We start from the raw sequence: 12,259 nt of genomic DNA, 5'->3' as shown, positions 1-12,259 counted from the left end.
CCCCCCACCCCCACCCACCACCTCCACCTCCACTACACACACGCACTACGCACTCCACTCCACTCCCACAAACTCATACCCCCTACACACTGTCGGGAGGGGCTATGGACACTGACGCGGTCCGCAATGCGTGCGCTGTCCTGGCCCGTGTAGGCGCCTTTGTGGACGACGGTTCTGGGGGCGCCTCGGCTCGCGACGACGTCACCGATGCTCTTGCCTGCTTGCGCGAGGCGGTGGTGGTAGGCTCTGGGGCCAATGGTGCAGCTGGACCACTGCCTGCGCCAAAGGACGTGGCAGTCGTGCTAGGCGCCCTCCTTCAAACCCTCCGCTCAGAGACCTCGTCCGTCCGTCGTCTCGCGCAGGAGACCCTTGCCATCGCCATCAAGGCCCACGCGCCGCGCCTCCTCACCACCATTCATATCGAGCTGATCAAGGTGCTGCGGCTTCCGCTTGCGCCAGCCGGCGAGCAGGCCGAGCCCATCGCCCGCTCGCAAAAGGAGGCGCTGGCTCTCCTTGCCGCTACCGCCCATCTCGTTCGCCCGAGCAAAGTGCCGTTTGTGCTCAGCGCCCTCGTCCCGGCCCTCCTCTCGCTCCTCGCCGGCCCGCTCCCGATCCTACTCGCCGAGTCGCTCGGCAGCGCCTTTGAGCTCCTCGCTGCAGCTCTAGCTTTCCACATCGACACCGACTCGCTCGTGGCCCTCCTCTCCAACCTTGTCGTCGCCCTGCCGTCCGCCGAGCCCAACGTCCGCCGCTCCATGGCCACCGCTGCCCTCGCACTTGTCATCCACGCACGCAAGCGCCCAGTCCCCATTGTGTTTTCGCTGCTTTGGGAGCTCTGCGTCGAACCCGAGGCCGTGGCCGCCGGCCGCCTCGCCGCTGCCGCCGCCGCCACCGGCTGGGCCTCGCTCCCGCCGCTCGACGGCGCTGCCAACATGCCGTCCGATGCCGCCTGGGGCGTCCTCACCCTCACTGCTGCTCTGTGCAAGACTCTGCGTCTCGAATGCCTCGACGACCACGTCGATGCCGTCCTCGGCTTCGCCTACTCGGCCCTCCTCCACCCCTCCGACAACGTCCGCGCCGCTGCCCTCGAGACGTTCCAGGCCGTCTTTGAGGCCTACGGTCCGGCTTCGACTACGCTTGGAAGCGTTCTCCTTGAGCTCGCCGCTGACCTGCTCCCGCGCTTCGAGTCGTTCGTGTGGGGCACCGATGCCGCCACAGGCCGGACTCATCGGGTCTCACTCCGTGGCCTTGGCCTCGCCAATCTTGCTCACGCTGCGCGCTACTTTCCCTACTACTTTGCCGCCACAGATCGCGCCCTCGTCGCTCGCCTCACCCCGCTCCTTGACACGGACGACCCGCTTCTTGTTTCATCCGCCGCTGAGGTGCTTGGAGCCCTGCTCGGTGCGCTGCTCTCTCCCTTTCCGCTCACTGCCAAATCGCTCGTCGCCGCCCCATCTGATCTCGTCGCTGCTGCCCGCACCCTCGTCTACGACAGCATCGAGTCTGTGTTCCTCGCTAGAATCCGCGCCCGCCCGCTCGCGCCGGCCTCGGTCCGCCCGCTCCTTGACGCCGCCGTCGAGTTCCTCCCGCGTGCACTCCACATCCTCGCCGCCCCTGGCCTTGTCGTCGACTTGATTGCTGCTCTTGTCGAGCTCGCCTCGCTGCTGGCCGGTTCGTGGCAAGTCCGCGTCGCGCTCCTCCGCGTCTTTGCTGCCCTCGACTACGACGCGCTTGCGCTGCTGGGCGCCGACGCCAACGCCTGGCCGCCTGTCGACCTTCACGCCGCTGTCCTGGACATCCTGGTTGCCTCGCTGCACTCGCCGGACACCCGCATCGCCGCTGCCGCCGCCCAGCTCGCCGAAGAGCTGGGGCCCAAGCTCCTGCCGCGCCGGAGCGTGGCCCGCTCGCCGCTCCCGCGTCTTGTCGCCCGCCACACCGCATGCCTTCCAGCGCCGGTCTCGGGTGCAACCGCTCCGGTCGAAAACCCGCGCCCGGGCATTTCCCATGTCGTTGCTGCCCTCGTCCAGGTTCTCCACCAAATCCCGGCCTCGTCGCCGGCCTACATGCCAACGCTCTCCTCGGTCTTTGCCTCGCTCGCCAACCTCTCCGGCTCGGGTCTTCCGCGGGTGGTCCCGAACCCACTCTCGCACCGCCGCCTCGCCGAATCGCCGTCATCGCAGCTCTTCCGCGCCCTGGGTTCGTTTGGTCCCCAGCTCCTGCCCTACATCCTTGACGTTGTCTCGTCAACCGCTGTCTGCGGCGACGTCAGCGCCCACGCCGCTGCCCTCCAGGTCGCTGCCGGTCTCGCCCACGCTTCGCCGGACGCCTTTGGCTCGTTTGCGCTCCCCATGCTCTCGCACCTGCTCAAAGTCCTCAACGTCGTCGCCCATGTCCAGCAAGGCCTGCCCGTTGCCCGCGAGCTCGACTACGAGGCGCTCTCCGAGGCTGACAACCTCTTCCTCGCCTCCGCCACCGAGCCGAGTGCCCGAGGCGCTTCTTCCAGCTCAGACTCGGCCAAGTCTGCATCCACAGCCACCACCGATTGGTCCAACTTTGCGCGATCGCCCCACTATCTCATTCTCTACGACGCTCTAGCTGAGGCCCACGCCTCGCGCGCCGCCACTCTTCCGGTCCCGCAAACGCCGCTGCCAGACGTCTCCGCCGGGCGCCCCGACATCGGGCCCGCCTTTGGCCGCTCTGCCACTGCCGGCAAGCGCCATGGCGAGGGCGTTTTTGCCACTATGGCCAAGGCCACCCTCCGCGCCCTCGCCCACGTTGTCCGCGTCGCCAAGCGTGCCATTGTCCCGCACGCTCAGACCATCCTCACCTTTGTCGAGCTGCAGGTCGAGCCACACCCAATCGAGGCCTTTGAGGTTGTCCGTGCCCTCTTCTTTTGCCTTTACGCCGCCGCAGAGTATCTTGTCGTGCCGCCGCGGAGCTCGTCGCGCTCGCGATCCTCGCGCATGCTCTACCACACTCTCATGCTGGACCCGCTCAAGCGCCTGGCTTCATCCAAAAAGGCCCGCCGGAACCGTCTGCGTTTCCAGCGAACTGAGCTCCCGGCCGCCACCGTCGAGGCCGGCCTCATCTCACGCTTTGAGCCCGTCGTCCTCGCCGCCATCGACCGCTACGGCAAGACCTCGCTCGGCGAGGAGCAGCAGGCCATCCTTCTCCTCCTCTGCGAAATCGTCTCGGCCGGTGTCGACTACTCGCGCCTTGACGCCGAGCTCGCCGTTCTTCGCCTCGTGCTTGCCCAACTCGCATCTCTGGAGGCCTCGATCCGATCTCCACGCTTGGTTGTCGAGCCCATGCTCCACTTTCTCTGCACCCTCGTCTTTGACCGTGGCTACTCGTCGCCACTGCTCTCGATAGACAAGCTCATTGGCCTGGTTCAGACCATGCTTGTCTCGCTCGCCAACTCGCCCGGTCCGCTCCTTGTCTGCCTCACGCCGCTTGTCGATGCGCTCACCGGGCCTAAGGTCTCAGCTTCGCACCAGGCTGCCATGCTCGACGTTCTCACGCCGTACGCCCACTTTCCAGCCGCCATCCTTCTCATGGGCAAGCTCCTCTCAGCTCTCTACTCGTCGACTGCAAAGTGGGAGTCGATCTCGCGCAAACTGCTCGGCATCATCCTCCCGATGCTCACCCACTCGGAAATGCTATTTGCCTCGGGCAACAACCGCCCGCTTCTGCTTGACAACGGTCCTCCTGCACTTCGAGCCAATCTCTTCCCGGACTCGGACACCGGCTCTGAGGCCGGCTCGGACTCGCAGGCCACGCACCGCTCCGGCGACGCCTCGCACCTCATCTGGGAAGGCGCCGCCGCCCGTAACTGCTCCGAAGTCATCATGGTGGTCTCGGTCCTCTCCGAGCTTCTTGGCTCCATCTCGCTACGTGTCAGCGCCGGCGGCTCGACGCCGCTGGCTTCGCCGGTCAAGGGCGCGAGCACCGGTGACGCGTCGTCGGCGGGCTATCCGTCACCACGCAGCCTACCCGGGCCCGGCGCTCTGCCGTCCGACTGGGACTCGCTCGACACGTCCGTTTCCACCGGCTCGGATCTCATCTTCGCCGCTATCGGCTCCCCGGGTGGCTCGGCCACCACCCGCCGGCTGCACTCGATTCTGCGCGCCTTGGTCCTCCACGGCTCGGCCGTGGCCGGTGGAAGTGGGCTCGACGACGACGACGGCCTTCCGCAAGAAGCCTCTTACGGTTGCGTCATTGTCCTCGTCCAGCTGCTCAACCGATTTGCGCTTTCTCAGCTGAGTAGCGACGATGTCGGCCGCCTCGGCGCTGCGCTCATGGCCATTGCCGCCTCGGCCGTCGGCTTTTGCCAGCCGGGCATGCCGCGGCCGCAAGCCCAGCTTGTCGCCTGGCTGCTGACTGTGGTCACCTCGCTGGTCCTCTCGCACGATGGGCCGCGCAACTCGGCCCTTCGCGAGGCCATGGCCGCCGCTGCCGATCCTTTTGTCGACGCCGCAGCTGCACTGTGTGCTCACCTCCCACAGAGCCTCGGCCTCTCGCTTGTCTCGCCGCTAGTGGCCACGGGCCGGCTCACTCGCGGACTCGGCATCGTCGACTCGCCGCTCTGGTCGCTGGCCTGGCTTGAGCTAGCTGGCGCCTCGCTTGCCGTCCGTGTCGTCGCTCCCCCGCTCTTTCTCCTCTACACCGACACGCTGGTCGCCCGCAGCGATGATGTTGAGCCCGCCCTAGTCACCCGCGACCTCCTCGGCGCTGCACTGCGGCATGTCTCCGAGCCACCGGTCCGGGTTCTCCTCAACATCATCTCTTCCAAGGCATCGCTCAACGCAACAGTCCTCGCTGTCCTCGGTGAGCTGGTCGCCGAGCGCCCGGACTTGGTGGCCAGCGCCCGCTCTGCACATGCCGCCGTCGACCTGGTTGCTCAGCTCTCCGACTGTGCAGAGCGAATGGCGCTGCTGAATGCTCGCTGGCTCGCTGCCTCGCCCTACGTGCGGGTTCGTGATGAGGTTGAGCGCCTTGCCAAGAGCAATAGCAGCGATGGGTCTGCAAGCGCGAAGACGCCTCAGCATGCGCCCGAGCCGCCAGTTCCGACCTCACTTGACGACGTGGTCACAGCGGGTCTTGCCGGCGGTCAGCCACTGGTCCTCGATGCGTCGTGTGTGCACGTCGACATGGTGACGAACGCCTCGCTCCCATTCCTCCATGCGTACATCGACGTGGTGGCCGAAGCTGTGGGCTCAGTGCCCGGCGACGTGCTCGCCGCCGCCCACACCCGTGGCCTTGCTGGCATTGACGCGCCCGCAGCACTGCCCGACGTTGTCTTTCGTTATGTGCGCGCCGGCAACGCGCTTGCCGCTGCCGGCGCCGCCCGCTGGGGTGCTGAACTCGACATGGGCCTGGCGCTGAAGGCACTGCATGCGGTGGTGAGCGCGGACGGTGAGGCGTGGGGCGTTCACGTGCTCGACGCTTTTGTCGAGGGCTTTACCGGCCTCGTGGGCTTCGCCAACGATGCCGAGACCCGTGCGCGTGCGCTCGAGGTGGTGTGGCTTGTTCACTCGCGGGTGTACGGTGGGCAGGGCGCGAGCGCAGGTGACCAGCTTGCCGAGCTCTTTGGCTTTGTTTTTGCCGTCGGCGACGAGGGTGGCCAGCGGCGATGGCGGAGCGTAGCATGGTTTGGGCAGTCACGTGGCGGTGGCGCGTTTGCTGCCGAGTGGGCCCGACGGGTTGTTGTCCCACTGCTGAGGGTCTGGCTGCCAGCCGTGCTGGTGGCGTGGCTCGAGGCAAGTTCACGGAGCCCGTGTGGGCGGACGACCGAGGGTGTGCGGCAAAGCGGCCTCGCCCCGACGGTTCCAGGCCCAGCGCTGGACACGCTGGTGGCATCGTCAGCCGACACCGACGATCCAGCATGTAGCCTTGCTGCCCGTCTGGAGCGCGGGCTCGAAGTGCTCGAGGATCCCGCAACGGCCAAGGCGTTTGGCCGGATTGTGGCAGTGCTCGGCGTCGACGCACTGACTGCGCCGCTGGTTGTCGACGGGGTCATGCGGGTGGTGAGCCCACCCCCAGAGACTGCCCCGTACATCGAAGACGCAGCGCTCGAGGTCGGCGTCCAGACGCTCCGCGCACTGGAGCTTGAGCTGGCGCGCGGCGGAGCGCTTTCGACCCCGCCGCCGCCGTTTGCCACCGGGCCCCGGCACGTTCCGCGGTACGTGGAGGTCGAGTTTGGCAAGTCGCCTCATGGTAAGCAGCTTGTGGCGGGACTCACTGTCTGTGACGTGGCGCTCGGACTCGGCCATGTCCGCGGCTTCCAGGTCAACGTCGATCGGATCGGCCGCGACACCCGCGCGTTTGCATCTGGGCAAGTTGCGCTGCGCAAGCTCTCGCGGCGGGTCCACAAGGGAACCGACGCGCAGGCGCGTGGATCGCGGATGCAGCGAACCGCTCAGGCGCTAGTGAACCTCGCAGTGAGCGCCAAAGGCTCTGAGCGCGCGGCGCTGCGGCTCGAGGCTCTGGCGTCGCTGCTCGCGCTGGTCGACGTCGTGCCCAACGAGGAGCTGATGGCGGTGTGGTGGCGGCTTCTCTGCGAGCTGCATGGCGATAAGCGGTGCGAGGCTGACCCGCTTGTCCGCGGCATGCTGCTGCAGGGCGTGCTCAAAGTGGCGCTGCTGGTCAACGGCGGCCTCTCGCTGTTGGGTCGGGTGCTGGAGGAGGGACTTGAGACCTTGCAAGGGAGCACTCAGTCGGGCTTTGTCTTTGGACTCATCCACTTGCTTGAGGCCAAGATTTCCGGCGTGCTCGCACCTTATGTAGGTGCGCTCTGCGAGTTTGCGCTTGGCGCTGTCCGCCGGACGCGGTATGGGCGGGCCAAGCTTGGCGCGGTTGCGCTGGTCGGCATGCTACTGGCCAAGTTCCCGGCCGAGGCCGAGTCGCTCGGTTTTGTCACCCGCGCGCTGGACGTGCTCATCACAACGGCACGCAACAAGCGCGAGCTGCGAAGTGTGCGCATCGGTGTGGCCAAAACGCTGCAGACCGTGTTGGCGTCGTCTGCGGTACCACTGCGGGTCCTCGAGGCCGTTCAATTCCAGTGGACGTGGGGGTATGGCAATGTTGCGTACTGCGCCGCGTACGAGGCGGTGTGTGAGTGTGGGCTTGGGCTTGCCGCACTCTACACCGAGGCGCTGCGGCGGGCACTGGCGCGCGGCGTGCCACGTGGAGGATCGATTTCGGCGCTCGCCGCCAGCGTGCCGTCGAGTCGGGCACTCGTGGGAGCTGGCCGCAGCGGAAGCTCGGTGTACGACTACGATCACGACGAAGATGAGGATGGGAGCGCGGACGAGACAGCGCGGGTCATCGACGCTTTGTACGAGCGGGCTGTGCTGTTGATTGGGCGAGTCCGGTGCGGGGCGTTTTTGCGCGAGCGCCGGGTCCTTGTTGCCACCATTCCGCTGCTCCTGGCTGACTTTCTGCCGCCGGACCGAGCGCTGACGCTTGTGCTCGGCCAGCTGCTCTCGGCGCGGACTGATGCCGGTGGATGCGAAGACGTGGCGCAGATACTGTTCCGCACGATGGAGCTTCTCCGAAGCGGCCGCAACGGTGAAGCCTATGTCCGCAAGTGGGCGTACATGGCGCTGCATTCGTTCGTGCAGGTTGCGCCGGCGTGGGTTGGCATCTGGCTTGCCGCGGTGGTGCTGGTGGCATCGGCGCCGTCGCGTGAGGTGCTCCGCTTTGGTCGCGCCCATTTGCTTGGCGGCCGGCGTGAGCACGGGCCGTCGGCCTCGACGCAGGCACTGTTTGCGCTTGCGTTCCAGGCTCACGTTGACGCTGGTGGCGCTGAGACGTTGGCAGCGGTCTGGGCCGACTCGGCAATGGTCCAGGCCATTGTGCCTGAGCCTCGGGCTGGCGGCGTGTGACGAGCGCAGGGGTTTTTTACACATGTGGATGGCGCCAGGTCGAGCGGTGCGCCTGGGATTAACAAGGCTGCTCTGCTCGGTTCGCAAAGCGTGGCCTGTGGCTGCTGCTTTGCGACTGTGATGTATGTGTGTCTGTGTGGGAGTGTGGGCCTGCAAGAACGCGGCTGCGGGTGGAAACCAAAAACCCAGTAGTCGTGAGCACGACTAAGCGCCGAGCGCGGAGGAGGCGCGCGGGAACGCGAGAACGCCATTAGATATGGCGAGCCGAGGCACGAGCGAGGAGGGTGTGGACAAGCGAGCACGGAGGGAGGGACCAGGGAGAGGTGTTGGTAACGGCGGTAGTGATGCGCGCGCCGGTGAGTGGGTTGTCATGTGAGAAAGAGCGGAGGCCGTAGTAGGCGGCGATGCCGTGGAAGAGGCGGCGGTGGAACGACGACTCGATGGCGATGGAGATGGTCGGCTCCGGGTCGGACGACGCATCGAGCTCGTCAAGGAGCAGCGTCTCCAGGGCCTGGACAGTGACCAGCGAAAGCGCGCCCGACCTAAACATCGGACGGACTGCCGCCGGGATGCGCAGGTAGCACTGCTCCGGCGTCAGCTCGGCGGCGACAAGCTCGACCTCAGACTCGACCGAGAACGAGGCCAGCGGGCACGGCGCCTCGTCGCGGATAGGCCCCCACTCAATGTCCGAAGCTGTGGCGTCTGCATCGAGCCCCGCATCGTCGACATCGCTCAGCTCGAGCTCGAGCTCGAACTCGAGGTCGCAATCTGTGCGAGCGAGGAATGAGTCCAGGACATCCAGATCGGCGAGCATGGCATGGAAGGGAGACTCTGTCCGCGTCGGGAGCACCTCATACAAGCTCGACTCGGGAACAGGCTCGGCAAAGGAGAACGGAGTCTCAAACGGCGAGCCCGGTGAGAGGGTGTTGCGGGCGTGCCACCGGCGGCGTTTGCCCGAACCGGGCGGCCGGGAGCCAACCGCGAGGCGATCGAGTCACGCGGAGCCCCTACCAGAGCGACAAGCGGATGAGTGGGAGTGAGTGGACATTGCCTCCTTCCCCTCCTCCTCCTCCTCCTCCTGGTCACCTCCTCCCTGTTGTTCCTCCCCATTCCCGCACCGTACACTGAATGCGGGCCTGCCGCGTCGGGGTAGCGGTAGCCACTTCAACCGAAACGGACATATCCGCCTGGGAGGGAGGGGGGGGGGGATGTAGGAGGGGAGGTGGGGGGAGCTTCCGGAAGGGGAAGGTGGATACGTCGGCGCAGGGGCTCGAGGAGTTGCCTAGCGGCGGGACGGGAGACGAGAGCGGTTGCGATCGGTGTTGTGCTTGGCCTGCTTCTGCTGGATGCGGGTGGTGCGGGTTGGGGAGGGCCGGGTTTTGGCGCGAGTCTTCGCGCACTTCGATTGGGTTCGGCAAGTCACACGACGGCTCGAGTGGGCATACGATTAATTCATGCAGAGACTATCGTTGGACACGGTCTCGGCTCAATCTCGATGTAGAATGCAGCAAAGAGAAGGTGAAAAAGCAAAAGTGGGAGGCTGCAGCAGGTGGACCGCAGAAAGCAGCCAAGCGTGTTCATGGAGGGTGGATGGGGGTCTCCAGGGGACGGTTCTTCCAATGCTCTTCTGCTGCCGAAGAGGGCTTCCATTCGGCTCGCCGCGGGCAGCCGGGACAAAACCACCGGCGCGGAGCGCGATTTGGCGAACGGGGAGCTGAGCAACACCCAAATAGCAAGACAATGTGGAATCGCAGCGTGAACGGACGCCCGGCCGGCAAGGTCCGGCGATCGGAGGACAAGGGCAAGTGTGTGCGGAACCGGACGGTGCGCAAGCGTGCCGAGGCAGCAGCGAGGGCCGACGCCGGTGTCGGCTCGTTTGACCCGGTGGCGTACCGGCTGGCAGACAAGAAGGGCTTTGAGGCCAAGCAGGCCGAGATCAAGGCACGGAAGGAGGCCAAGGCCAGCACGCAGCGTGCGCGTCGCGCCGGTGCACGATCGGCCAAGAAGAACAATCGTAAGGCCCGCGCGGCCTTTGACGCCGTCTACGGCCCGCTGGCCGACTCTGGGTGAATTGGCCGAAATGACGAAAGTCGCCACGTCCACTCCTGGCATCGTCACTGACACCCTTAGCGGTGCGGTCGTTCGGACGCGTTGTCGCGCGTCTCCAGGTGAACAACTCGATGACGCTTGACTTCCAGCTCACCGGCCGGCGCTGCACGACACCTGCTGGGCCTATGGCTTGAGGTGGGAGGCGCGCCCGCACGTGATGGCGGCCGACACGTAGACGCCCGCATGAAGGATGCCCGACCTGGGAGCATGGGCGAGGCGCGCGAGGTGCCGTACGACGCTGATCCGGAGGACAGGCGTCCGCGGACGGTGCGGAGCTTGTCGTTGACGATCCCGACGACCGGGAAGTTAAACATCACAGAGTTGAACACAGCGGCCGGACGGAAGAGCGCGTGGATCTTCTTGCGACGGATGAGCTTGCCGGTCGGCGTGGCCGCCGCCGACACGAGGAGCGAGGCCGGCGACCGCCTTGCTCGTGCCCCACTCGGGGAGCTTGGTCGAGAGCTTGGGGTCACCCTTGGCGATGAACGAGGCGACGATGTCGGCAATCGACACCCTCCCCTGGCCCTTGAGGCGGTCGCTGGGCTTGGGCTCGTAATCGCCGGCGACAACGACCAGGCAGCTGGCCAGCGAGACGCGTGCGAGCTCGCGGTGGAGCTTCTTCTCGGCAAACTCGGGCTCCGTCGAGCCCTTCTGCTGCTGGTACTTGGAGTTGAGCGCCACCCGCTCGGCGCGCGCGTCGGCGACAAGCGCCGTGCGCACGCCCGGGAGCGACGCCATGCCGCCGCGCGCCGGGTACGCGTTGACTCTGAGCGCCGTGAGGACCTTGTCGAGGACGAGCATGTCGCGCGACGCAAACGCGCCGGCGAGCGCCGTCGCGGAGCGCGGCTTGCGCGACGGACTAATTTGTCTATTCCGTACCGCAAAGGGATAAACGCGTCGTCATTATCCTCAGCTGTAGTTGTGATGTCTGCGGTGCGCCACGAGGTAGGTGCTGGGTGCTGGGAGGCTGACTTGGCGCTCGGCACTCATCTCGCCACCACGCCTCCGACATCATGTTCCGCCGCGTATGGTACCATGTGTTGCCGGCTGGTGTGCGTGCTGCTGGCGGACGGGCGGGTGGACGGGCGGGTGGTCGGGCGGGTGGTCGGGCCGGTGGACGGGCGGGTGGAAGGCAGAGCCGGCGTGGGGCGGGCGAGTCATCGGGAAGGCGGGCAGGGGCCGGAGGGATTGGAGGGAGCCGGGCGACGGGGCGTCGGGGCAGATCAGGCTGGGGCGGCGGGCGCAGCGAGCACAGGTCGAGCAACGACGGCCTCGATGCGCTGTACGGGTGGCACTCGGTGTCGGGGGCGCTGGCGGCGCGACGGCGTGATCTGAGCCGCGCCAGGCTCTTGGTGCGCGACGGAACGAGTAATGCAGAACAGGCGGTGAAGGCAGCAGCGTCGGCGGGTGTGCCTGTCGAGTCGGTCGGCGCAGGCGCGCTGGAGCGGGCGGCTGGCCCGGACGCGGTCCATCAAGGCGTGGTGCTCCTCGCCGGGCAACTGCCGCTAATCGATGTCTCGCCCGAGGCCCGTGGCGAGCTTGTCCACTTGGCCTCTGCACTGCAAGCGCATGCCAGCGGGCCCGTGGCCGCACTCGCACTTGATCGGGTTGTCGACCCGCACAATGTCGGCTCGCTCGTCCGCACTGCGGCCTTTCTCGGCGTCTCGGTCCTCCTGCTTCCAGACAAGGAGACTGCACCGCTCTCACCGGTGGTATCGCACGTCTCAACCGGGGCACTCGAGTCGATGGCAGTCTTCCGTCTCTCGGCCTTTGTGCGGACGCTGACGGTGCTACAGTCCGATCACAGCGCCGAGCTGGTTGTCTCGACGCTGGCGGACGACTCGGTCGACGTCGCCACTCATCACGCCGCCCCAGGCTCGATTCTGGTCCTTGGCTCTGAAGCCAAAGGCGTGCGGGCGCCGCTTGCCTCTGCCGCCGCCGCTCGCGTCCGCATCGTGCCACAGCCGGGCGCCCACGGCACCCATGTCCAGTCGCTCAATGTCGGCGTTGCCGGCGGTATCCTCCTTCACACTCTCCAAAGTCTGTAGCCACGAGCCATGGCGATGGATGATGATGCAGGGGAGGAGGAGAGGAGGAGGAGGAGCGAGGATGGAAATAATATGAGCTCTGCCTTTGCACAAACGTACCTCTGCACGTGTTGCAGAGGGGGTGAGCCGCCACGTGTTGTGCGGGTCAGAGAAAATTGGATGCCACTGGCACGTGGCTGAACTGGCAAACATGCGAGATTTGGGGCATAGGGGGGG

The 12,259-nt window shown here is 66.5% G+C and overlaps 4 protein-coding genes across 4 annotated transcripts; 2 read left to right on the top strand and 2 right to left on the bottom strand.

Annotated features, from left to right (window-relative positions):
• Positions 1-104: 104 nt before the first annotated feature.
• On the top strand, positions 105-7,886 carry AMSG_06872 (uncharacterized protein; the record flags this gene model as incomplete). Its single annotated transcript, XM_013901471.1, has 1 exon — positions 105-7,886. The coding sequence occupies one exon, from the start codon at positions 105-107 to the stop codon at positions 7,884-7,886; it is 7,782 nt and encodes a 2,593-aa protein (XP_013756925.1).
• A 1-nt stretch (position 7,887) lies between these two features.
• On the bottom strand, positions 7,888-9,046 carry AMSG_06871 (uncharacterized protein). The gene is made up of 2 exons (XM_013901470.1): positions 9,010-9,046; positions 7,888-8,893 (listed from the first exon to the last, which is right to left on the bottom strand). Exon 2 carries the CDS (start codon positions 8,698-8,700, stop codon positions 8,137-8,139), a length of 564 nt encoding a protein of 187 aa, XP_013756924.1. The 5' UTR covers positions 8,701-8,893; positions 9,010-9,046; the 3' UTR covers positions 7,888-8,136.
• Positions 9,047-10,118: 1,072 nt separating this feature from the next.
• AMSG_06869 (uncharacterized protein) lies at positions 10,119-10,796 on the bottom strand (the record flags this gene model as incomplete). Its single annotated transcript, XM_013901469.1, has 3 exons — positions 10,119-10,194; positions 10,230-10,369; positions 10,419-10,796. 3 exons carry the CDS (start codon positions 10,794-10,796, stop codon positions 10,119-10,121), a joined length of 594 nt encoding a protein of 197 aa, XP_013756923.1.
• Positions 10,797-11,008: 212 nt separating this feature from the next.
• Positions 11,009-12,043, top strand: AMSG_06868 (RNA methyltransferase; the record flags this gene model as incomplete). The annotated part of the gene is made up of 2 exons (XM_013901468.1): positions 11,009-11,034; positions 11,218-12,043. 2 exons carry the CDS (start codon positions 11,009-11,011, stop codon positions 12,041-12,043), a joined length of 852 nt encoding a protein of 283 aa, XP_013756922.1.
• Between the last annotated feature and the right edge of the window lie 216 nt (positions 12,044-12,259).

The sequence above is a fragment of the Thecamonas trahens genome, assembly GCF_000142905.1.
Source record: "Thecamonas trahens ATCC 50062 unplaced genomic scaffold supercont1.29, whole genome shotgun sequence".
Lineage (NCBI taxonomy): Eukaryota > Apusomonadida > Apusomonadidae > Thecamonas > Thecamonas trahens.
The sequence above is the reverse complement of the archived record's forward strand: the minus strand, read 5'-3'. Positions and strand labels throughout refer to the sequence as shown.